Source organism: Ammospiza nelsoni, chromosome 27 (assembly GCF_027579445.1).
Source record: "Ammospiza nelsoni isolate bAmmNel1 chromosome 27, bAmmNel1.pri, whole genome shotgun sequence".
NCBI lineage: Eukaryota > Metazoa > Chordata > Aves > Passeriformes > Passerellidae > Ammospiza > Ammospiza nelsoni.
In genome coordinates this window covers 1957531-1982482 of record NC_080659.1, presented here as the reverse complement: position 1 = coordinate 1982482, position 24952 = coordinate 1957531, and the positions used below count along the sequence as shown (strand labels likewise).

At 56.2% G+C, this 24952-nt stretch overlaps 1 protein-coding gene across 2 annotated transcripts in view; it reads right to left on the bottom strand.

Moving 5' to 3' along the window:
- The window catches only part of ONECUT3 (one cut homeobox 3), a 30048-nt gene extending 6837 nt beyond the window's left edge, over positions 1-23211 (bottom strand). The window contains exons 1-2 of one of the 2 annotated variants that reach the window (XM_059489842.1): positions 23189-23211; positions 22076-22989 (exon numbers count right to left, since the gene is read on the bottom strand). In XM_059489842.1, coding sequence (XP_059345825.1) covers positions 22076-22976 — 901 coding nt within the window. In that variant the 5' untranslated portion in view covers positions 22977-22989; positions 23189-23211. Of the gene's footprint in view, positions 1-22075; positions 23106-23188 lie in introns of those variants that run through there. The other variant, XM_059489841.1, reaches the window with a different exon arrangement.
- Between the last annotated feature and the right edge of the window lie 1741 nt (positions 23212-24952).

Genomic DNA, 24952 nt, shown 5'->3' with positions numbered 1-24952 from the left:
GCAAAATTTCTGTTGCATGGGTGAGCACATGGTGGGAAAAATACCCTGCTTCAGGTGCTGTAATATTTTCTCTGTTCAGTCTGCTGTTGTATTTTTGATAAGATTTTAATAAACTTTTTAAATTTTTGGAAGAGAGTATCATTTTTTTGGAAGTGAGTATCACTTCTCACAGTGCCAACCATGGAATGACCTGCAGAGCCTGCCCTGCAGTGTCCATTCCTGGGATTCCCCAGCCTCCATAAAATGAATTTTATATGTCTTGTGTTAGAAAGTGATGGTGTATTAATTTCCTTAACTAGTGTGGTAAATATAGTTTTCGGTTATAACAAAATGTTAAAATAGAAACTATGCTATGTAAGATACTTTTTTTAAAGAGAGGACACACTGGGATGGCAGCCACAGGACACCTGAATCTTTCAGAGAAAGAGAATTTATTGCCCCATTATCAGAAGAAACTAACTTCTTCCCGCCTTGCTCAGCCATGAAGACACCGCTAGGATTAAGAGGGAGAAGTTGACACTGACCAGACAGAATCCTGTGTTTGAATGCAATTTATGCATCATGTATGAGATGTATGAATATGCAACAGGTTATTGTTTTTAAGGGTTAATCCTCTGTTAACGGTGTCCTTTTTTGGGCTTATGCTGCCCAGAAAAAGGTACCTGGATGTCTGTTACTCTTTGTTTTAATTGTCTCATATTGTCCTAATCCAAATCGTCCAAAATCATTATTACTCTAATTATATTACTATTTTTATAACCATTTTATCAATATCAAACTTTTAAAATTTTAAAAACAAGTGATTGGCGTTTTTCACACTTCCCTTCCCTTCCCTTCCCTTCCCTTCCCTTCCCTTCCCTTCCCTTCCCTTCCCTTCCCTTCCCTTCCCTTCCCTTCCCTTCCCTTCCCTTCCCTTCCCTTCCCTTCCCTTCCCTTCCCTTCCCTTCCCTTCCCTTCCCTTCCCTTCCCTTCCCTTCCCTTCCCTTCCCTTCCCTTCCCTTCCCTTCCCTCATCAAGATTTCGGTTCCTCAGCCCAGGGAGCAGCTCTGATCCAGCTGAGCTGGATCCAGCATTTGTTTTGCACTGTATATTTTTCTATATGTACTTTTCTTACAGGTTAGAAATTTGTTATCGACCCTTGCAGGTGATCTTTAGGTTTTAAAATGGTAATAGGTGGTAAATTCTTGGTTAGAGCCTTTGCAGCTGAAATTTGCCTGTGAAGTTAGCAAATTAATGTTCTGTGTGTGTGTTAATGGGGCTAGGATGTTCAGATATTGTATTCTTCAACTCTTCCAGTTTGATCTGGAAATAATGCAATGGATCTGGCTGTGCCAGCCACCCACACCAAGCACCCCACACTTTGCCCACAGCCCCAGGGGTTGGCATCTGGAGGGAAGGGGCTGGAAAGGGAAGCTCGAGCCCTCTGTGCCCTGCTTGGGTGCCAGGGGTCCTTCCCGAGATGGGGGTCCCGATTTGGGCTCAGCCTCCAGGACAGCTCATTTCCTCTCCTGCACTTCTCAAGCCTGGCCTGCCCTTCCAAGGGTGGCATTTTCAGATTTCCCAGCGCTGAAGCAGAGGAGTTTGTGTGGTTTGAGGGTGGCTGAAGCGATCCAAAGGAGCTGTGGCTGCTGCAGCCCTGCTCGGCTCCATCCCTCCACTGGGTTTACCCTTGTCCTCCCCAGGAGAGCTGGTCTGGCCCTGATGGCAGCCACCAAACCCCTCCCAGGGACACCAAAACAGCTTCACATGACTTAAAAAGGTGAATTTGTTGTTAAGAACATTTCCTTTCTGCACGGGTTTCATTTCCCACTCGCTTTTCCAGCCTCCTTTGTGAAGGCAGACCTGGTGCCCTGCTCTGCTCTCCCCATCACCCAGGGAATGGGGATCAGCTCTGCTGCGATCATCTCCCCCATTTGTCCTATTTCCTCCCTTTCCAGGCCTGTTTTTGGAGCAGAATCAGCTGCTTTTATTGCTCCAGAGGACACCACGGCCATGGGGAGCTGCTGCCGGGACTGGAGCGCTGCCGTGGCCAGGCAGGGCTGGGCAGGAGCCCCGGAGCTGCTCGGATCTCCTCGCTCCTCTCCCGAGTCAGCAGCACTTAGCGAGACGAGAGCAAATTGGTGCTAATGAAGTGCCGGAGTGAGGCGGCAGCGCCCGGAGGGACGGCAGGGCGGAGGGGATGAGGCTGGAAATGCTCCATCCCCTGCAATGAGTTTTCCTCGGAGCCAGCTTGTGCTCAGCGCTGGTGCAAGAGCCCCTGCTACAGATTCTGGGGGGGAAAAAGGGGAGTTTGGAGGATGAGTTGTGCCATGGACGCAGGGGAGGCTGGTGTTGGGTCAGATTTTAGGGAAAGGTTCTTCCCTCCAAGGGAAGAACCAGGAAATCCTCCTGGCCCCAAGGCTGCCAGGGATGCACAGGGTGGGATTGTTGGGGTGGCTGTGCAGGGCTGGACTCATGATCCCTGGAGGGTCCCTTCCAGCTCAGGTGTTGGGAAGGTGAAACAGGAAAGCCTTATAAATATGATTGCCTGGCAAAAGATTTTGAGAATATGGAAACTATAAGTGAGATTGAAATGAAAGCAAACGTTGAGATCCCTCAGTTACTGAACAACGGGAAAACAATGGTGTGGCTGGCTGAAGGTAATCCCCTTTTGATGGAACAACACCCTCTGCTTGCAGGCAGCTCCAAGGGTCTGAGCAGACCCTACTAGCTTGGCAGAAGGGCCCAAAGAGGAGTTTTTAGGGTTTAAAATGTAACACAGTATGGTAATGTAGTGATTCTTATAGGCTGTATGTAAATGCTATAGGGTTTGTATCTTGTACTATATTGGTTAGTGAGAATCAGAATATTCAACACAGAAGAAGATTTATGGTATTGTAACGGGAACTTCGCCCTCTTAGCTCTTGCCTCTTACTCTCTTACCCCTTTTACTCTCTCACCCTCTCATCCTCTCCCCCCCCCCTCTCCTCTCAGCCCTGCTCTGAGCTGTGGCTGCAGCTCCCAGCAGGGCCCTGCACCCAGGCCCTTTGCAATAAACCCCAAATTCCTGACCTGGCTGCAGAGATCTCTCGTCTCCGTCCATCCCCACCATCCTACCCCCCAATGCTCCTACACTCATGATTTTCCATTCTGACAACGAGGTAATGCTGGACAAGGAGCCTGTGATGGGAATCCAGGGTGGCATCCCTGTGACACTGAACTTGTTAGCCCATGGATTTTCATTCACACTGATTCATGCTGTGCTGCAGGATGAGCTCTGTCAGCTGAAGGATCCACTTCCAAGTTTGCTCCTGAAGGACCACTCCTGCAGCTTGAGTTGTTCCAGAATGTGTAAATAATATTTACTAAATAGGCCAATAAATTGTAAATTAATAAATTAAAGTGTTAATTAAACACGAGGCATTCGCAGATCTACATGTCAGCATTTGGTCCACACTGAATTTCAGATAAATGCAAACTGTGTGAAAGAGAAGACATTGTGGCTGGGGGGGCTGTGCATTCCATTCTCTCCTCACTCCTTCACACAGGAGAGGAGCAGCAAGGATCTCCCTTTGGGATTCCCTTTGGGATTCCCAGCAGGCTGTTCCTGCCTCCAGCTGCTCCTGGAACTCTGAGCAGGGACAATGAGCAGGTTCAGTGGAAATGGCACATCCTTCATCAGAGTGTGCTGGCCCTGAGCTGGTGCCCAGAGAGGGCCCAGAGCCATCATCAGCCACAAAACATGGGCTGGAGACAGAGAAAAAGGAGTGGAGGGGAAAAACCCAAGAGTTTCCTGCATGTCCTGATGAAATCTGGTCCTGGGTGCGTTTACGGGGTGTGAGATGGGAAGGTCACAGAATCACAGAATCCACAGAATTCACAGAATCACTGGGTTGGAAGAAACCTCCAAGAGACCTCCACTGCATCATTTCTAGATCGAACTGGAAGGGTCAAAGAATATAATCCTCTTAACATCCTAGACCCATTAACACACACACATCGAGTCCAACCCAGCCCCAACCTCTCAGCTGAACCCTGGCACCCAGTGCCACATCCAGGCTTTGTTAAACACACCCAGGGATGGGGACTCCACCACCGCCCCGGCAGTCATTGCAGAACTTTATCACCCTTTCTGTAAAAAACTTTTTCCTGATATCCAACCTGAATTTCCCTTGGCACAGCTTGAGGCTGTGTGCTCTGGTTGTGTCAGTGCTGCTGCAGACAGAGCCCAGCCCCAGCTGAGCACAGGCACCTTTCAGGAGCTGCAGAGAGCGATGGGGGCACCCCTGAGTCTCCTTTTCTCCAGGCTGAGCACCCCCAGCTCCCTCAGTCCCTTGGGGCTTGGCTGAGTCAGTTCTCAGTGGGCTGCTGGATTTCTGCCCCTGGTGCAGGGACAGCCAGGACAGTCTGTAATCCTCAGGGTGGGGTGTCCATGGTTTGTGTCCCCAGGACCCTCTGAGGGTGGGCAGGATGATGTGCACAGGGACTTTGACTGCTCTGGGTACCCCTGAACTCCAGCAGCATAGGACAGGAGGGAGATCCAGCCTGGAGCCCCTCAAGGTGTGAGGCCCCAGTCTAGGGGAGCCCCACGCATTCACAGTGCTCTGTCAGCCCATGTCACAGCCCAGCCCCAGTGTGACCCTAAATCTGGCTCCAGTGTGACCCCAAATCCCAGCTGTTCCCACCTGGCACAGAGCCCACACGGGGAGCAGGCCCAGCCCAGCAGGGCAATCCCAGCCCTGAGCACAGCCTGGGGATGAGCTCAGGGAGAGCAGCCCTGGGGGAAGGACTTGGGCTGTTGGTGGGTGAGGGGCTCAGGCTGCCCCAGAAACCCCCCCTGTGCTGGGCTGAGCCCCAGCGTGGGCAGCAGGGCAGGGGGGGATTCTGCCCCTCTGCCCCTGGGCTCAGGTCAGACCCCACCTGCAGAGCTGCCCCAGCCCTGGGCAACAGCAGCAGGAGGACGTGGGGCTGCTGCAGCCAGGCCAGAGGAGCCACGGAGATGCTGCCAGGGCTGGAGCCCCTCTGCTCTGAGCCAGCCTGGCACAGCTGGGCCTGCTCACCTGGACAGGAGAAGGCTCCAGGGACACCTCAGAGCCCCTTTTGGGGCCTGAAGGGGCTCCAGGAGAGCTGCAGAGGGACTGGGGACAAGGCCTGCAGGGACAGGACACAGGGAATGGCTCCCACTGCCACAGGGCAGGGCTGTTTGGGACATTGGGAATCAGGAATTGTGGAATCCATCCCTGGAATGGATTTCCCAGAGCAGCTGTGGCTGCCCCTGGATCCCTGGCAGTGCCCAAGGCCAGGCTGGGCAGGGCTGGGAGCAGCCTGGGACAGTGGGAGGTGTCCCTGCCATGGCAGGGTGGCACTGGATGGGCTCTGAGGTCACTCACAGCCCGAGCCGCTCTGCAATTCTGTGACACCGGCGGGGACACAGCTCCATTGTGCCGCTCCGTGTGGCCCCTCAGGTGTGTCCCCCCTGCCCCTCTGGCCCAGGGTGACTCCGGCCCCTCCTGGGCTGAGGGTGAGGAGGGGTCCCAGCCCGGCTCACCCCCCCCGCCATTCCGCAGCGCTGGTCCCGCCCGCTCCCCCCGTACTGACAATGGTTCGTTCCGCAGCCACTCTGGGCCGTCCCCGCCGCTCTGGCGCCCCCCTGCGGATGGCCGCGCGTGCTCCCCCCCCGGGGCGGCGCAGTGGTACAGCCCGTCACACCCCCCCCCCCGCTGCCCGATGGACCGGCCCTTGCTCTCCCCCCTTGCTCAGCTCAATGGGCCGGTCCGGCCGCTCCGCGCACACGGGATGGAGCGGTCCACCCGCGCCCCGGAGGGGGGGACGGATTGGGCAGCGCCGGGAGCCGCATTCAGCTGCGGGAATGGCACTGCCCGGCCCGGGTGCGGGGCAGGGAAGCTCCGTGTGCCCCATTGCTGCTCATCCCTGCCCATCACGGATCAATCATTGCCCCATCGCTGCCCATCGCTGCCTCCATCACTGCCCCATCGCTGCTCATCACGGATCAATCATTGCCCCATCGTTGCCCATCGCTGCTCATCCCTGCCCATCGCTGGCCATCCCTGCCCCATCACTGCCACATTACTGCCCATCGCTGCCACATCCCTGCCCACTGCTGCCCATCACTGCCCCCATCACATTCCTGCCCTATCACTGCCCCATCGCTGGCCATTCCTGCCTCCATCGTTGCCCCATCCCTGCCCATCATTCCCCATCCCTGCCCCCATCCCTGCTCATCCCTGTCCATCTCTGCCCCATCCCTGCCCCACTATTGCCCCACACATATGGGGCAGTAAAACCACCCCAAACCCCCGCCCAGCCACACACCCACCGCCCCCAGCCCCACCGGGACCCCGCTGTCCCCGGGGTGTCCCCGGGTGTCCCCCGGGCGCGGTGGCACGGCCGGCACTAAGCCAGTGACTCTTAATCCACCGGCCCGCGTTATTAGTTCAGCTCCCCAGGCATTTCCCGCAGTAATTGCGCTGATCTGCCAGGGATTATGCGCTGCCACCGCAGCGATGGATGATGTTTTAATTTGAGCTGGGCATCTCCGGGGAGGGCAGGGCAGGAGCGAGATCCCCTGAGCCCTTTCAGAGCCCCAGTGTGGGGTGAAGGGGCTGCTCGGGGCTGGTTTAGGGTGGAACCCGCACCCTGGTGGTCCTTCAAGCTGGACAGCAGGGTCAGTGATGCCAGCTGGGTGGGAATGGGGTTCAGCTCCCCCTGCATGGCTGGGGAGGGCTCTTCCCAAATCCCAAATCGCTGCTGGGCTGGGGTGAACCATCACTGTCCCAGCTCCATCCTGCCTGGAGGGAAATCCACGGGAAAAGGCTCCTGTCGCCTCCCCTCCAAAGGCAGCACAGAAGCTCCCTCCTCACCGTTACCTTTAAAAATGACCCCCACCCCGCGCTGTTCCTTCTGGTAACGCAGCAATTAATCACGGCGAGGATGGGATGGATTTGTAATCAGCTCCCCCCTCCCACCGCCCACATTTCGCAGCCCTGGGTGTTTTTCCCGGCTCCCCCGCCCCATTCCGTGCGGGGATGGGGCCAGCGCAGCCCATTGATCCTGCCCGGTCGATTTTATTGAAACTCCCACGAGTGGCTTTAACTGCGTGTTGGATATTGCTGGCACATCACTTTGATGGCGACGTGACCGGCGGGAGCTCGCGGGCAGGTTTGAGGGGAGGGCTGCGGGAAGGGGGATCCATCCCGCAGGAGCTGCCCCATTCCTGCCCCATTCCTGCCCCCAATTCCCTGTGCATTCCTTACCCCATTCCCTGTCCCATTCCCTGCCCCAATCCGTGCCTCTATTCCTTATCCTATTCCTTACCCTACTCCCTGCCCTAATTCCTGCCCCATTCCCTACCTTAATTCCTGCTTCATTCCCTTCCCCATTCCCTTCCCCATTCCCTGCCCCATTCCCTGCCCCATTTCCTGCCCTAATCCCTGTCCTCATCCCCCAGCCCCATTCCCTGCTCTATTCCTTACCCCATTCCTGCCCTATTCCCTGCCCCTATTCCATACCCCTATTCCTTACCCTATTCCCTATGCATTCCCTGCCCTATTCTCTGCCCCATTCCCTGCTCTATTCCCTACCCCATTCCCTGCCTTATTCTTTATCCCATTCTTTATCCTATTCTTTACCCCATTCCTTACCCCTATTTCCTGTCCCATTCCCTGCCTCTATTCCCTGCCCCATTCCCTGTCCTATTCTCTGTCCCATTCCCTGCCCTGCTTGCTCCATGCCCCTATTCCCATTCCCCATTCTCTGCTCCTATATTCTATCCCCATTCCCTGCCCTATTCCTTATCCCATTCTTTACCCCATTCCCTGCCCTATACTCTGTGCATTCCCTGCCCCATTCCCTGCCCCATTCCCTGCCCCATTCCTTACCCCATTCCTTACCCCATTCCTTACCCCATTCCTTACCCCATTCCTTACCCCATTCCTTACCCCATTCCTTACCCCATTCCTTACCCCATTCCTTACCCCATTCCTTATCCCATTCCTTACCCCATTCCTTACCCCATTCCCTGCCCCATTCCTTATCCCATTCCCTGCCCCATTCCTTATCCCATTCCTTATCCCATTCCCTGCCCCATTCCTTATCCCATTCCTTATCCCATTCCTTACCCCATTCCTTACCCCATTCCTTACCCCATTCCTTACCCCATTCCCTGCCCCATTCCCTGCCCCATTCCCTATCCCATTCCTTATCCCATTCCTTATCCCATTCCTTATCCCATTCCTTATCCCATTCCTTATCCCATTCCTTACCCCATTCCTTATCCCATTCCTTACCCCATTCCCTGCCCCATTCCTTGCCCATGGAATGGGACAGCAGAGCTGGGGAAGGGGCTTGGGATGGTTCCAGGGAATGGTTTCTCTTGGAAAGGGGTTTGGGGGGTAAAATGGGTTGAGAAGGAAAGGAGAGAGTGAAGGGGGGAAAGAGAGCAAAGAAATGAGTGAAAAGGAAAGGGAAAAAAGTGAAGGAAGAGAGAGAAAAGGGAGAAGGGGGAAAGGAGGAGATGCAGAAGAAGAGAGAAAAAAGGAAAGAAAAATAAACAAGAAAAAAAAAGAGAAAATAAAAGGAGAAATATAAGGAAAAGAAAAAAATAGGAAAAGGGGGGAAGAAAAGGGGAAAGAAAAAGGGGGGAAAAAAGAAAAATTAAGGGAGAAAAGGAAAGAAAAGAGGACAAAAAAGGGAGAAAAAGAAAAGGTAAAGAAGAAAAGAAAAAGGGGAAAGAAAACAAAGAGGAGGAAGAGCAAAGGGAAGAGAGGAGGGAGCAAGAGGACCCTTGGGTGGCACAGTTGTGCCCGGGGAAATGCCCAGCACCCCCTTGGCTTCCCCTTTCCACTCCTGCCTCTTTTCTCCTGTTCTTGCAAAGCAGGACACACTGCCAGGCACTGCCAGGTGACAGTGACACTGCTGGGGGGCACTGCCAGGTGACAGTGACACTTCCAGGATGCTACCAGGTGAAGAATCTGGCTCACCCCAGTGCCCTAAATGTCCCCCAGGGTCCCTTTTCCCAAGGATGACGAACCTGGCTCACCCCCAGGTAACCACAGCAGGGCCACCACCTCACCATGGTCACAGAAACCAGAGCAAAGAAATCATCTGGGGTTTTTTTTCTTGGGGGTGGTGAAGGTAAAGGAATCAGCATTTTGGGGTGAAAAAGGCTGTTGAGGTTTTGGGGAGATGCTTTTAGAATTTTTCCAGGAAAAGCCAGCTAGTTTGGAATCATCTTTCCTCGAATAAATGCCCTGATTTTGATGATTTGTTCTCAATTTCTGTTTTCTGGCTGCCTGTGTGTGCAGGCCAGTGAGCCAGTGGCTTTGGGCAGTCTAGCAGAGGAGTTCCCAGGGAAACACCAGGACAGGGATTCGCTGATTGCACTTGAGAAATGTCACCAAAATCCCACAGCTTGGCCCCAAAAAGAGGATTAACATCAGCCATTGATCCAGGCATCCATTTCCAGAGGCCTTGGGGGGACTCTGAAGCCTGGCAGGGCAGTGTCACCATCTCACCCTCTCCCTGCCCTATTCCCTGCCCCATTCCCTACCCCATTCCCTGCCCTTGTCCCTACTCCATTCCCTGCTCTATTCCCTGCCCCATTCCACGTCCTATTTTCCCCTTTTTCCTGCCCCATTCCCAGCCCTATTCCCTGTCCTATTTGCTCCTATTCCCAGCCCCATTCCCTGCCCCATTCCCATCCCTATTTGCCCCCATTCCCTTCCCTATTCCCTGTCCCCATTCCCTGCGCTATTTGCCCCTATTCCCTGCCCCATTCCCTTCCCCTATTCCCTGTCCTCATTCCCATCCCTATTTGCCCCCATTCCCTTCCCTATTCCCTGTCCCCATTCCCTGCCCTATTCCCTTCACCTATTTCCTGCTCCATTCCCTTCCTCTATTCCCTGCCCTATCTGCCCCCATTCCCTATCCCCATTCCCTGCCCCATTCCTTGCCTTAATCCCTGTCCCATTCCCTGCCTCTATTCCCTGCCTCATTCCTTGTCCTATTTGCCCCTATTCCCTTCCCCCATTCCCTACCCCATTTGCCCCCATTCCCTTCCCCTATTCCCTGTTCTATTCCCTGTCCCATTTGCCCTCATTCCCTGTCCCCATCCTCTGCCCCTATTCCCTGCCCATATTCCCTGCCCTAATCCCTGCCCCATTCCCAGCCCTATTTGCCCCCATTCCCTGTCTCTATTCCGTCACATTTCCTGCCCCTATTCCCTTCCTCTATTCCCTGCCCCCGTCTGCCCCTGTTCCCTGTCCCCATTCCCTGTCCTATTCCTTTCCCCTATTCCCTTTCCCCATTCCCTGCCCCATTCCATGCCTTAATCCTTCCCCCATTCCCTGCCCCTATTCCCTACCCTATTCCCTGCCCCGTTCCCTTCCTCTATTTCCTGCCTCATTCCTTGTCCTATTTGCCCCTATTTCCTTCCTCTATTCCCTGCCCCATTCCCTACCCCATTCCCAGTCCTATTTGCCTACATTTCCTGACCTATTCCCTTCCCCTTTTCCCTTCTCCTATTCCCTTCCCCCATTCCCTGCCCCATTCCCAGCCCTATTTGCCCCCATTCCCTGTCTCTATTCCCTGCCACATTTCCTGCCCCTATTCCCTTCCTCTATTCCCTGCCCTATTCCTTTCCCCTATTCCCTTTCCCCATTCCCTATCCTCATTCCCTGCCCCATTCCATGCCTTAATCCTTCCCCCATTCCCCGCCCCTATTCCCTTCCTCTATTCCCTGCCCCATTCCCTGTCCTGTTTGCCCCTATTTCCTGCCCTATTCGCTTCCCCCATTCCCTTCCCCTATTTCCTGCCCCATTTCCCCCCATTCCCAATCCCCATTCCCAGCCCCAATCCCTGCCCTATTTGCCCCCATTCCCTGGAGTTTGGGGGGCGGATGGGGAAGGGTCCCCCCCATTCTGGCGAGGCTCTGGGAGCCCAAACCCCTTTGGCATCGAGCACCGAGCATCCCATCCCAGCCCAGCTGCGCCAGCTGCGGCTCCATCCCCACAGGAACCGCAGCGAGATCCGCCCCCACCCCGGGCTGGGATTATCGGGGGGCTCCGCGCCGGGGCAAACAAGAAACCCTCGGAAAATGGGGGGAAACACGGAATAGGGGCAGATCTGTGTGAAAATGGCAGCGGTGGGAGCAGCTCCCGCAGCGCTGAGATCTCTGTCAGCCCCTGATGCTATCGCCCGTCAGCACCTCCCGCTGCATTTGCAATTTTATCCCTGGCGGAGAAGCTTCGCTCGTTACCGGCTCCTTATCGGCCACAAAGGGACCTCGAAAGGCTCCGGGGCACCCGAGAGTTGTTACTTGGTCCAAAGGTCCACGTAAAAATTCTTTACCATTTTTACCAAATTCTTTACCATTTTTACCAAATTCTTTACCATCTTTCACCAACTTTACCATTCCTTTTGCATTTACCACTAGCCCATAGAAACTGCTTGGGAAAGACTCTATGAAGGGAAATAAAACGGACTGACCCCTCCCTAGGATATTCTCTGATAATACACCCAGCCTGAAATTACAGATTTGGGGTAAATGCTAAAAAGAAACTGATAACAGAGTTCAGGGAAGTTTCAGTTCACTATCAGGAGACATTTCTGTAGCAGTAGGTTAGACAGATGTTTGTGAGAGATGATAGTTGATCCTGGAATGAGTCAGGATATGAATCAAGGTCTTGAGATCTCTTTCAGATATTTGGTTCCACATTTTCTCAGTCATCTTCCAATGCCTCCCTTCCTCGGGTTTCATAACCTGGCACTGCCAGAGCTCTGCCCCATGCTGCCCAGGGAAACTGAGGCACGAGGGCAGTGCTCATCCATGGCCACTTCACGGCTCGTGTCTCTCCAATGGCGCCTTTGGGACATTTCCCAGGGGTCAAAGCCACCCTTGCCATGGCCCTTGGCTGCCCCAGACCGTGCCCTGCTCTCACTGTGGGCACTCCTTGGGGCCCGAGGTGTTTGCCCTGCTCTTGGTCCTTTTGGGGGTCCTGTAGGGTCCCTGACAGCCAAACCTGACACTTAGGGTTCCCACAGAGCCCTCAGCGCTGTGCCACACACCGAGCCCCCTCTGCACACCCAAACCCCCAGGCACGAACGTTCGGGGCTCTCTGGAGTCGTTCCTGCAGCAGGAGAGCTCAGCGCTCCTCCAGCCTGATGGGACGGGAGACTGCAGCTCCCCTTGGTGCCTCCTCCTGCTGAACCTGAGCTCAGCAGAGTGGGGTTGGTACCCCGGGCATGGCAGCAGCAGGAAAAGCTGCAATTTGCTCTTCCTTTTTATTTTTTCTTTTCTTTTTTGGGAGGTTTTTTTTTGTTTTGTTTTGTTTTGTTTTTGTTTGGTTTTTTTGTTTGTTTGTTTGTTTGTTGTTGTTTTTTTTGTCAAGACATTGGGATTTTCCTCCCTCCTCTGCAAGCACGGAGAATACAGCCAGTCCCGGCCTTCCCTGCTTTCCCCTCCTGTTCCATACAGAGATTTTCCCTTTCCCTCTCCCAGGCTGGGCAGAGCTGAGCCACCCTCAGTCTGCCAGGGCTGACGAGGTTTCCCAAATCCCAAAGTGAATCCGAGCAATACGAGCGACCCTGCCCATCTCAGCCCAGCATCCCTGCATCCCCCCCATGTGGGCAAGGCTTGACTTCAGCACCTGTGAAACACCTTAAACCCAACTCCTGCAGCCATAAAACACCCGTGGAATGGCTTTAAAATAATTTCTGAACCTCCTCTCCTTGCACTGCAAAACCCACCAGTGTTTACAGCATTGATGCAGATCCCTGATGGAATATATATATATAAATACATATAAAATATATAAATATTCCATTATATATATTCCAAGAATGATCCTAATAACTTAACAAAGTTATATATAATTTTATATTTATAATTAATAAAAATAAATATAAAATAATAATAAATATAATATTAAAATAATATAAATATAAATGTTATATTTATAAAAATAACATAAGCAATAACTTAGCAAATTTATATATACATATATATGTATAAAAAGAACTTAGCAAATATATATACACATATATATAAAATATATATATACGAAATTTTTTAGTTATTAGGGTCATTGTTAAAATCCTACCCATGTCCATACAAACATCTCTCCATTTTAATATTGGGTCCTTATTTTTTAAATATCTTGGTCCCTCTTTCCAGCACCAGAGAATCCACGTTGCTTCTTTGCTTTGCTATTTTTTAACAGCACCAAATGGTTTTAAAAATCCATTTCTCCCACCCCAGCCAGACTTGCTTTACATCTTGCTGGATACAGAGATCTCCCTGTATCATTTGAGGTATTAACGAGATTTTTGAATTTCCATTAAATCAGCAAATTTTGCCGCTCAGCGGCCTCAGTGCTGCATGGAGCCAGGATTAAACACATTCCAAACGCTGCCAAAAGCTGCTGCTGGCCAGCACCTCCCTGCATGGCTTCTGGATGAGGATGGAGGGAACATTTTGGACTCCACCTTCCCTTTTGGGCCAGTTTCCAACACCAGGGGCTGCCTCAACCTCTCTGTGCTGCCCTTGGGGCTGCGCAGGAGCAGGGCCAGGGCCAGGTGCCCATCCCAGCTGGGTCAGACCATGTCCCAGGCTGATGGCACCTGTCCTGGGTTAATGGGACCTGTCCTGGGTTAATGGGACCTGTCCTGGGTTCATGGCACCTGTCCTGGGTTCATGGGACTGTCCTGGGTTAATGGAACTGTCCTGGGTTCATTGGACCTGTCCTGGGTTCGTGGGACTGTCCTGGGTTCATGGGACTGTCCTGGGTTCATGGGACTGTCCTGGGTTCATGGGACTGTTCTGGGTTCATGGCACCTGTCCTGGGTTCATGGCACCTGTCCTGGGTTCATGGCACCTGTCCTGGGTTAATGGAACTGTCCTGGGTTAATGGGACCTGTCCTGGGTTCATGGGACTGTCCTGGGTTCATGGGACTGTCCTGGGTTAGTGGCACCTGTCCTTGGTTAATGGGACTGTCCTGGGTTAATGGGACTGTCCTGGGTTAATGGGACCTGTCCTGGGTTAATGGGACTGTCCTGGGTTAATGGGACTGTCCTGGGTTCATGGCACCTGTCCTGGGTTCATGGGACTCATCCTGGGCTCCTTTAAGCTTCAGCTTCTTGCCAGACTCCAGGAATTTGCACATCTCAGCTCAAATCCAAAAAAGAAGCCATGAAGGTGGACATGGGGTGAGGGCAGATCAAAGCTGCCCAATGCCTCCATTCCTGCTCAGGGTCAGCCTCTCTCTCCTAGAAGCTTTCCAAAAACCTCAGGGAACCTCAGGAGACTCTTCCTGTCCTGGGGAAGGTGACTGCTCCAGTTCTGTCCCAGCCAGGGAAGCAGCGATTCCCGCAGGGAGCACGGCCTGTCCTGCTGGGATTCTCTCCCAGCATCCCAAATTGCACCCAAGGTCTGGAGCAGGAGGAGCATTTCCACACCCCCATCAAGCTGCCATGGCTCAGTTCCTTCAAACCAGGCTCTGATGGAGTTTATTTCATTTTAAATCTGATTTTTGTGTTCGTGTTTCCAGTCAGCCATCGCCACCCTGCTCCCAACCCACAACGGCCTCACACCAGGAGCTCTCTGTGTCAGGAGCTTCCTGCAGGGATTTTTGTTTCCTTTACACCCAGGTGATGCCCAGGGCAAGGCAGGACATTGCCAAGGCAGGAAAACACGAGCCTGGGCCCTGCCTCTGCTCTTCTCCTGCCTTCACCATCCCTCCTCTTCCTCTGCTTTTTTGGCACCAAGGGAGCCGGGCAGAAAACGCAGAGATGGGAGCACAGAGCTTCCTCCTCACCCCTCAGTGGGGCACAGCTGCCCCCAAAGAACCACAGGCTCCCCAGCCCTGCAGCTGCCTCTGAGCAGAATGAGAAAATATTGGATTTGTTTTGTGAAGGGAAAAAAAAATAAAAAAATAATTAAAAAAAAATCCAATATTCTGTCTGCGCTCCCAGACTCCGTGCCTGGTTATGGCAGGAAAATGCTGTAAATCTCCCCTTTCCCCACCAGCTGGGAGAGAAAAACCCATTTTCTTTTAATATTCTTATTTTTCTCCTGGTCTAAGCCCCATCATTTTGCAGTCAGCTCTGCAATCTCTTTGTTGACCAGGGCTCAAACCTGCTCTCCCGGCTCCCCCGACCCCAGCAAGTCGCCTCGCACACCCTTCCCAGCAGCTCCCAGGCAGCGGCAATGAGATTTTAATAGATGTATTTTCAAATTAGTTCTGGGCCTTTCAAGACTTATCAGTTAAATGAGGTTTTTCAAATTGATTCAAAGGTCACTCCGAGAGTTTTCTCTTCTCTGTTATCTCTCCCTTATGGTTTCAGTGGCGATTGACAGGACAAGGAAAAAAAATTATCACCCCCGTGTTGTACACCCAGAAAAAGATAAACCCGACAAAAACCCACCCAAAACGCGAACCCAAATTAAAAGGAGGCGGCAAGAAAAGCTCCAGGCGTGGCCCCCGGGGCTGGGGCGATGCTCAGAGCCCGCGGGGGATTTGGGGAGCAGCGTTTGGGGGAGCAGAGCCCCGCGGGCGCGGGTGGGGGGCAGAGGGGAGCGCGTTTCCTGGGGCTGTGGGGAAGGAACCCCATTTAATGTTTAACCTGCGGGAGGTTTATTGGCCCCTTCTGAGGCGCAGATTAGGAGCAAACAGAAAAACAGCCGCGGGCGGAGCGAGGCGGCCCCGCCGCGCTGATAAGGAGGAGGCGCGGAGGGTGCGGGGAGATGCGGGACACGGGAAATGGGGGACACGGGAGATGCGGGACACGGGAAATGGGGTACACGGGAGATGCGGGACACGGGAAATGGGGTACACGGGAAATGGGGGACACCGGGAGATGCGGGACACGGGAAATGGGGGACACGGGAAATGCGGGACACGGGAAATGGGGGACACGGGAGATGCGGGACACGGGAAATGGGGGACACGGGAAATGCGAGACACGGGAAATGCGGGACACGGGAAATGGGGGACACGGGAGATGCGGGACACGGGAGATGCGGGACACGGGAAGTGCGGGGTTCGGGAATGAGGGACACCAAGAACTGCTAGACACGGGAAATGGGGGACACCAGGAACTGCGGGATACGGGAAATGGGGGACACGGGAACTGCGGGACACTGGTTGCAGGAATGAGGGACACCGGGAGCTGTGGGAAATGGGGTTCAGCCAATGAGGGACATCAGGAGCTGCGGGACACGGGAAATGGGGGACACCAGGACCTGAGGGACACGGGAAATAAGGGACACCAGGAACTGCGGGGTTCGGGAATGAGGGACACCGAGAGCAGTGGGACACGGGGTGCAGGAATGAGGGACACCCGGAGCTGCGGGACACGGGCAGTGAGGGACGCCAGGAACTGCGGTTCGGGAATGAGGGACACCAGGAGCTGAGGGACACGGGGTTCAGGCAATGAGGGACACGAGGAACTGCGGGGTTCGGGAATGAGGGACACCGAGAGCTACAGGACACGGGGTTCGGGAATAAGGGACACCGGGAATTCCGGGGTTCAGGCAATGAAGGACACGAGGAACTGCGGGGTTCGGGCAATAAGGGACACCAGGAACTGCGGAGTTCAGGAATGAGGGACACCGGGAGCTGCGGGGTTCAGAAAATGAGGACCATCAGGAGCTGCGGGACACGGGGTTCGGGCAATGGGGGACACCGGGAGCTGTGAGATTTGGGCAATGAGGGACACCAGGAACTGCGGTTCGGGGATGAGGGACACTAGGAGCATCGGGATTTGGGCAGTGAGAGACACCAGGAGCTGCGGGGTTCAGAAATGAGGGCCATCAGGTGCTGCGGGACACGGGGTTCGGGAATGAGGGGACACCAGGAACTGCGGGACACGGGGTTCAGACAATGAGGACCACCAGGAGCTGCGGGGTTCAGGAATGAGGGATATCAGGAGCTGCGGGACACGGGGTGCAGGCAGTGAGGGACACCAGGAGCTGCGGGATATGGGATTTGGGGATGAGGGACACCAGGAGCTGAGGGACACGGGAAATGAGGGACATCGGGAGCTGCGGGGTTCAAGAGTGAGGGACACCAGGAGCTGCGGGACACAGGAAATGAGGGACACAAGGAGCTGAGGGGTTCAGCAATGAGGGACACCAGGAGCATCGGGATTTGAGGGACACCGGGAGCTGCGGCACACGGGGCCGGGCAGTGGGGGACACCAGGAACTGCGGGATTCAGGCAATGAGGGACACCGAGAGCTGCGGGGTTCAGGAATAAAGGACACCGGGAGCTGCGGGAAACGGGGTGCGGGAATGAGGGACACCAGGAGCTACAGGACACGGGGTTCGGGAACGAGGGACACCGGGAATTCCGGGGTTCAGGCAATGAAGGACACGAGGAACTGCGGGGTTCGGGCAATAAGGGACACCAGGAACTGCGGGGTTCAGGAATAAAGGACACCGGGAGCTGCGGGACACGGGGTGCGGGAATGAGGGACACCGGGAATTCCGGGATTCAGGCAATGAGGGACACCGGGAGCTGCGGGATTCAGGCAATGAGGGACACCAGGAGCTGCGGGATTCAGGCAGTGAGGACCATCAGGAGCTGCAGGACACGGCGCAGGGCGAGCAGCGCAGCGCGCAGCGGCCGCACCCGCGCAGCCGGGGATGCCGGCGGTGGCTGCTCCGCACCGGCGGAGAAAGTAACCTCTAATTCACGAAATCCCAAAACTTGCTTCAAAAGGGACCTTAAAAAGCTCATCTCGTTCCAATTATATTTACGAGCTAAAAAAAAAAAAAAAAAAAAAAAAAAAAAAAAAAAAAAATTGGCAAAATAAAATAATAATAATTTAAGAAAAAAATTAAGTAATTCAAGTTTAAAATATATATATATATAATCCAAACAAAAACAAAAACCTCCACACTTTTAAGGGTTTGGTTTGGTGGTTTTTGTTTCTCAGCTGGGACAAAGCTTTGCCTCCTTCCCCGAATCTTTCTTCGATTTCCAGCCTGTGCAGCTCACCCGGGCCGGGAGGAGCCGCTGCGAGCCTGGAGCCCCAAAATCTCGTTTTCGCCCATTTTACGGCGACAAAACCCATTTGCTCCCGGTCCTCCAGAGCTCTCCGCGGCTGCGGCGCCTTTTTCCCGTCGCCTGCGGCCACGCGCGGATCGAAAGCAACGAAACCGTGCGCGGTTTTCTGCCGCTCTCCCGGGCCAGGACCGGGCCAGGACCGGGGCCGCCCGGTGCTCGGGGACCGCGGGCCGGGAGAATCCGTCGTTGGGCCAAAGTCGTTTGAAAGAGGCTGAAATTAAAACAAAACTCGTGAAAAAAAAAATTTAAAAATTATATATTTGCCGGCTTTTTACTCAGCGCCATCTTGTCGCTTTTTCTAGCACGTCTGTGTATTAATTCGCGGTATTAATTAGTGATATTAATTATTGGTGTTGGCAAAGCTCTCGGGCATTTGCCTCCGCCCAGCCCCGCGGTTGTGCTCGCAGTTTCGGGGTGGTTTTGGGGTTTGTGTTGAAAAACGACGCTTTGTGCTGCGGTGGAGACGTGTTCGGGGAAGGGATTCATGGGAAAGGGAGAATTAAAAAAGAAGGAAAAGAAAGAAATGGGAAGGAAGGAAAATAATGGAAAAGAATGGAAAAGAAAGGAAAAGAAAGGAAAAGAAAGGAAAAGAAAGGAAAAGAAAGGAAAAGAAAGGAAAAGAAAGGAAAAGAAAGGAAAAGAATGGGAAAGAATGGGAAAGAAAGGAAAAAAGGAAGAAAGGAAGAAAAATGAAATAAAGAAGGAAGGCAAGAAAGAAGGTCAGAAGGCAAGAAGGCAAGAGAGAGAAAGAGAAAGAGAGAGAGAGAGAGAGAGAGAGAGAGAGAGAAAGAGAGAAAGAAAGAGAGAAAGAAAGAAAGAAAGAAAGAAAGAAAGAAAGAAAGAAAGAAAGAAAGAAAGAAAGAAAGAAAACGAACGAAAAAACAAGTTAAAACAAACAAAAAAAATTAAAATGAAGAACGAAAAAATGGGAGTGGGAGGTGGAAGCGTTAATGGAAAAACAAAACGAAAGGTTGGAGAAGGAAAAGCAGAAGCGAATGTAAAAGCAGCAGGAGCCGCCGGGCCCTTCGGGGCCTGCCGCACCCCACGCGCGGGTGAATTCCACGCACAGCCGGGGAAAACCCGCCAGGAGAGATCCCCGAGCGCCCCAAAGGGACACCACGGCCTCGCCGCCCTCCCGAGAAATAACCACGGGCGAATTTCCTGGTGCTGAGCGTCGGAATAAATTGGGGGAGGGGGCTCCCAACGGAGGGGGCAGCGATGGGGGCGCACCCAGAGCCACGCGAGACACACACAGGGTGGGGAGGACACGCGGGGATGGGGGCGCAGGAACGCTCCCAGCTCCCCCATCGCCCCTCGGGGACGGAGCCGGGGCCTTTCCGCCCCCAGAGCACCGGGTTTAGCGGGTGGGGGTCCCACACCTGCAGGGACCCCCAAAAGTGGCACCGTGGGAGCTCCGCGTCCCCCACGGGCCCTGGCGGAGTTGGTGGGGATTAATGTGGAGCGGGGGATGAACGGCCCGAGGGGACGGGCTGGGCACGGCCAGCTGCTGCCCAGATGTTTCTCCGTGGGACCCCTCCTCTTGTGCGGAGCCCCTCGGGGGCCGGAGGGAGCGGGGGGCGGCCGGAGCTGCGGCCCCCTCATCTCCCGGCTGAATAATTAATTAATGGTTCATCTGCGGAGGGGCGGCGGGACGGGGGGAACTGGGCTGGAAAGAGGAGAGAAAAGCGGCGGGTGCCATTTCTAAGGGCCCGGCGTGGTCATCGATCCGCGGCTCAGTGACTCGGACTAATCCATCAGATGGACTCCTGCGGCCCCGGACCGGGACCGGGACCAGGGCTGGGATCAAAAATAGGAACAAAACAAATTAAAAAAAAAAAAAAAAGAGAAGAGGAATAAGAGTAGGACCGGGTCCAGGAACAGCAACAGGACCAGGAACAGGAATAGGAAATAGGAATAGAACCAGGAGCAGGAGGAGAAATAGGAATTGGAATGGAATAGGAATAGAACCAGGAGCAGAAGGAGGAATAGGAATTGGACTAGGAATAGAACAGGAGCAGAATGAGGAATAGGACCAGAAAGAGAAATAGGAATAGAACCAGGAATAGAATCAGAACCAGTACCAGTCCGTGTCCCGGCCGCGCCACACGAGCACAAAAGTCGAACAATTTTTTTTTTCTTTTTTGCCTTTTACTGGGAAGGAAAAATTCCTCTCGCCGCCCAGGTCCCTTCCCTGCTTGCCGAAAGTGGCAACCATCGGGAGCCCTCCAGGCCCCCAGCCTGGAAAGGAACGGGAAAGGACGGGCGGGCTCGCCCCGAGGCCTCGGGCTGGGGATTCAGCGGCACCGATCGGGGGTTCGGGCTCAGCCCCCCCAGCGCTGCCCCTTCCCCCGGAGCCGCCGCTCGGGGCTGGGGCGGAACCAGGGCCGGGCCCGGGCGGGCGAGAGGGTGGAAAGAGCGAAACGAAAGCGGGACCGAGCGGGGCCCGGGGCCGGAACAAAGCGGCAGAACCGGGGGGCGGCTCGGCCGAGCCCCTCCAGGAGCGGACCCGGTCCCGCGTGGGGAGCTCGGAGCGGCACGGGCAGGCTCAGGACGGGAGGTTGGGCTGGTGCTTGGTGGGTTTTTTCCTGTTTTCACGGACAGCAAATGAACAAACCCCGTTCCCCGGAAATCTGGGGGGTTGATTCCTGTAAATAATGGGGACATGGCGGCTCTGGCGGGGGGGGAAACGGCGCCGGGGAAGAAAAATAATTTTGGGGAGAATAAATCTCCCACGGCGGTGCAGAGAGCAAAGAGGCGACAGCAGGGACAGGGACCCTACGAGCCGGTTGGGGACAGGGATCCCTGACCCTGGCCGGGGACAAGGAGCTCTCCAGGCGGGCCGAGAAGAGGGCTCCCCCCGAGCTTCCCCCAGCTGCGGCCGCCTTTTCATCATCACCATCACGGATATTTTAAATTATTATTACTCCTATTATTTTTGAATTATTCATTATTATTTCCAATCCTGGCGAGGCAGAAGCCCGAGCCCGCTGCTCAATTAGCCCCAACAACGGGGGCATTAAACGGCCGATCGCGGCAGTGTTTAAATCTTTATTTACCAGAACCTTGTAAAGCCAGGAACAATTTGCATTCTATTAAGTGCTTTTCAATAGGGCATCGACTGGAACTAAAAGATGCCACTACCCTGCCCTAATTAAAGAGCAACTGAATTACACTAAATACATATGAACGCTGCTCTTCCCCATAAATAACGGCGGGTCCTCGTCGGTGTCTTTGCCCGTCCCCACGGGGAGCTCGGATTTCTTAAAAAATAAATTAAAAAATCACTAACGCGTGTTTTGACCGCCACGGCTCGGCCCCGCGGAGCCAAGAGCTCCGGTTGTGTTTCCGGGGGTGGCGGCTTTGGGCCAGGGCTGGCGGGGGAGCACCGGGCACGGCCCCGCTGTCCCCTCTGTCCCCTCTGTCGCACCCTCCGGTCCCTTCCCCGCCACCCCCGGCTCAGATCGCGCGTTCCTCCAGCACAGCCTCGGCCCAGAGCCGGCCCGGGACCGCGGGAACGGCGCTGAGAGACCTCGATCAGCCGGGGATTGAGACACGGGGCTCGGTGCTTCTGCCGGGGGCAGACCCGGCCCGGAGATTCCCCCGAGCGCGGCCCCGGCACCGAGAGGCGGCGGCCGAAGCGGCGGCGGAGCAGTCCCAGGGTTGTGCCGCGGCCACGGGGCCGGTTCGGCGGCACCGACAGGGAAATCCCCACGGCAGGAGAACGGGCGGCGGCCAAGGGGCAGCTCTGGGCTCCTTCCAGCCGCGATCCCGCATCTCTCGCGGGCAGCGGCAGGCCCGGGGAGCGGGAGGTCGCCTTAGGTATAACTCACCTTAAACATAAATTCATTCCCATTGGTCTTAAGGTCACAAACCAGATCGGTAACACCGCCAGGGCCCGGCCCCAGTTCGTGATGACAACCCCGGAACCGCCGAGGGTTCCCACGCGTGTTCGCAGCACCCCCTGACCCACCCGGCCGGAGGAGCCGAGCCGAGCCGTGCCGTGTCCTACCTGCCAGTCTGAGCGCCGACATCCTCTGAAATTCCGGCTCCTGCAACCATTTCCACATCCTGCGGAAAGTCTCCCGGCCGGACTTGAGCTTACTCCAGGGCTTGGGGTTCCGCAGCAGGTCCGAGAGGGTCCCCTGGGAGCGGCACAAGATCCTCTGCGCGAAGATGGCCTGCGGGATGCTGTACCGCTTCAGCTCGGCCGTGATCCTCTGGGCCACCTCCTTGGTGTTGATCTCCTCCACCTGGCCGGAGCCGCCGGGCTGGGAGCCGGGGCCGGGCGCGGGGCGCTCCCGCTCGCCCAGCAGCGACGCTCCGGGCTGCCCGTGCGGGTGCCCGTGCGGGTGCATCCCGTTGAGCGGCGGCATCATGGCCGAGCTGGGCGCCGCCAGCCCCCGCGCCAGGTGCTCCTCGCCCCGGGACAGCATCGCGGCGTGCGAGTCGAAGCCGTTGGGCGAGAGCATCTTCTCGTTGGGCAAGTGGCCGGCGGGGCCGTAGGGGGCCAGCGGCTGCTGGGCGTTGTGGAGGCTGCCCAGCCCGTTGGGCAGCGGCGATAGGGGCTGCCCCATGGCCGGCATGTCCTTGGGGTAGTGGCTGTAGAGGTTGCCCATGGAGGCCAAGCTCCGCTCGTCGCGCATGAGGGTGAAGCTGCCGCTGACGTTGCCGGCCAGGCGCTGGTGCGGGTGGTGGTGGTGGTGGTGGTGGTGCGGGTGGTGGAACTTCTCCGACACGGTGGAGATGGGCGGCAGGTGCTGCAGGGGAGTCAGCGTGGTGTAGGTGCTGCTCAGGCTCATGCCGGAGGGCGACTCGCAGGACATGCTCATGGCGGGGTGCAGCGGGGCTCCCAGGCTGTGCTCGCCGCGGTAGTCGCCCCCCTCCAGGATGGAGGCCATGCCCGAGACCATGGCGGGCCGGCCGTGCGGCACCAGGTTGCGGTGCGAGCTCTGCCGCCCGTGCGCGGGGCTCAGCAGCTCGGCGGGCTGCGAGTGCGGGACTCCGTGCAGGCTGCCCAGGTTCTCCATCGCCAGCTCCATGGTGGCCGCCGGGCTCTGCCGCTGCCTCGCCCGCTCGCTCGCTGCCTTCCTCCCCCACCCCCCCGCCGCCGCCGCCGCCTCCTCCTCCTCCTCCTCCTCCACCGCCGCCCCCCCTCCCCGCGCCGGCTGCCCGGATTAATTCAGACTCCGCGCCCGGGGATCGATGTCCGCGCCCCGCGGTCAGGCCGGCATGGTGCGCCCGCCGCCCGCCCTGCCGTGCGCGGGGCTGGGGGCGCGGGGCTGGGCGCGGGCGCGGGCGGTGCGCGGGGCGCGGGGCTCGGTGCGGGGCGGCTGCGGAGCCTCGGCCGCCGGCTCCCGGCAGCCTCGCTCTGGCCCGCGGCGTGACGTCAGCGCCGCCCCGCCCCGCCCCCCCGGCGCACCGAGCCGCCCCCCCGCCCCTCTCCCGGTGCCGCGGGGAGCGCCCGCACCCGGAACCGCCCGGGTCACCTTCCCCCGCCCCGGCCCGCGGTGACACCGCCAACCCGCGGTGACCCCGCCGCCACCGGCCCGACCCTCCCCGCACCGCCGCACCCCGTGCCCAGCAGGTGCCGAGCGCCCACCTGCGCCCCCGCACATCTGGCTGGCCCCAGGCCGCTCCCTGTGCACACATGTGGCTGTGCCAGCCACCCCTGGATGTGCCCGTCCCCAGCGTGCCCAACACCCCCTGTCCCCCCGCTGCCCGCCCCGTGCCCCTCCCAAGGGTCTGCTTGTCCCTTTCTACCCCAAATATCCTGTCCCGCACCCCTGGTGTTCCCCACGCGTGTCCCCCTGTCCCCACACGTGTCCCCTGCCCCTCTGCGGGCGCTGCCTCGGTGGCCTTGGCACGAGGAGGGGAGTGACAGGGACACGCTTGGAGAGACACACGGTGCTGCTGCAGGGCCCCGAGCAGCGGTGCTGGAGGAGGAAAAAATAAAGAAGGAAGGAAGGGGAAAGGGAAAGAATGAATCGAAATGGAAAATGGAAAACGCGAAGGGAAAATGGAAAATGAAGTGGGAAAATGGAGAATGGAAAGAGAAAATTGAAAGGGAAAGGGAAATGGGAAGGTAAAGGAAAGGCGGTGAGGAAGACTGGATGAAGGGCTAACGTGAGCCAGTTTTAGGCCACCGCAGGGGCTGGTGCTCGCTGTGCTTCCAGAGCGGTTTCCAGCTGGCCCCGGCCCCGTTATCCCGAGCTGGGCTCCCGGGGCAATCCTGGCCTTTCCCGCTCCCCCAGGCCGGCACATGCCGCTTTCCCAAGCTTTATTGAACAGCCCGAAAAAAATAAAAATAAAATCCATCGCTTCCTGCGGGTGGGGCCCTCCAGCCCCGCTCGGGCTGCTCCGCTCCCGGCCCTGCCGGGCTCCAGGCTCTTCCACAGCCCGGGGATGGCCGGGAGGAGCTGGGAGCAGCGGGACAGCCGGGCCCGGTTCTTCCAGGGGTGTTCGTGGTGACCCACCCGGCACTCCCCAGCTCAGGGAGTAACTCAGCCAAATCTCGTCCAAATTCAGGGTTTTTAACACAAACCGTCTCGAGCCTCCTCACCCCATCTCAACCCATCCGTTCCATCCATCGCATCACATCCCATCCATCCCATAGTTTTCTATCCCATCTGGCACCTTCTCCGGGAAGTCAATTAAGCGCCCAGTTCATTAAAATAAAGCCCCGCAAATTCCCGAGACGTGAGAGCGAGGGTAGGCGATGATCGGAGGGGAGGGGGGTCCTTCCCTTTGCCCCTTTTCTGCCCCTCACACCGCGATGCAGCCCCGGAGCCGGGGTGTGGAAGGGCTCCGGGCCCCCCTTGGCCTCCCCCTCGGTTTGTGCCTGCCTGGAGGGCCGGGGACTGTGAGCAGGACCCCCGAGAGGGAACCA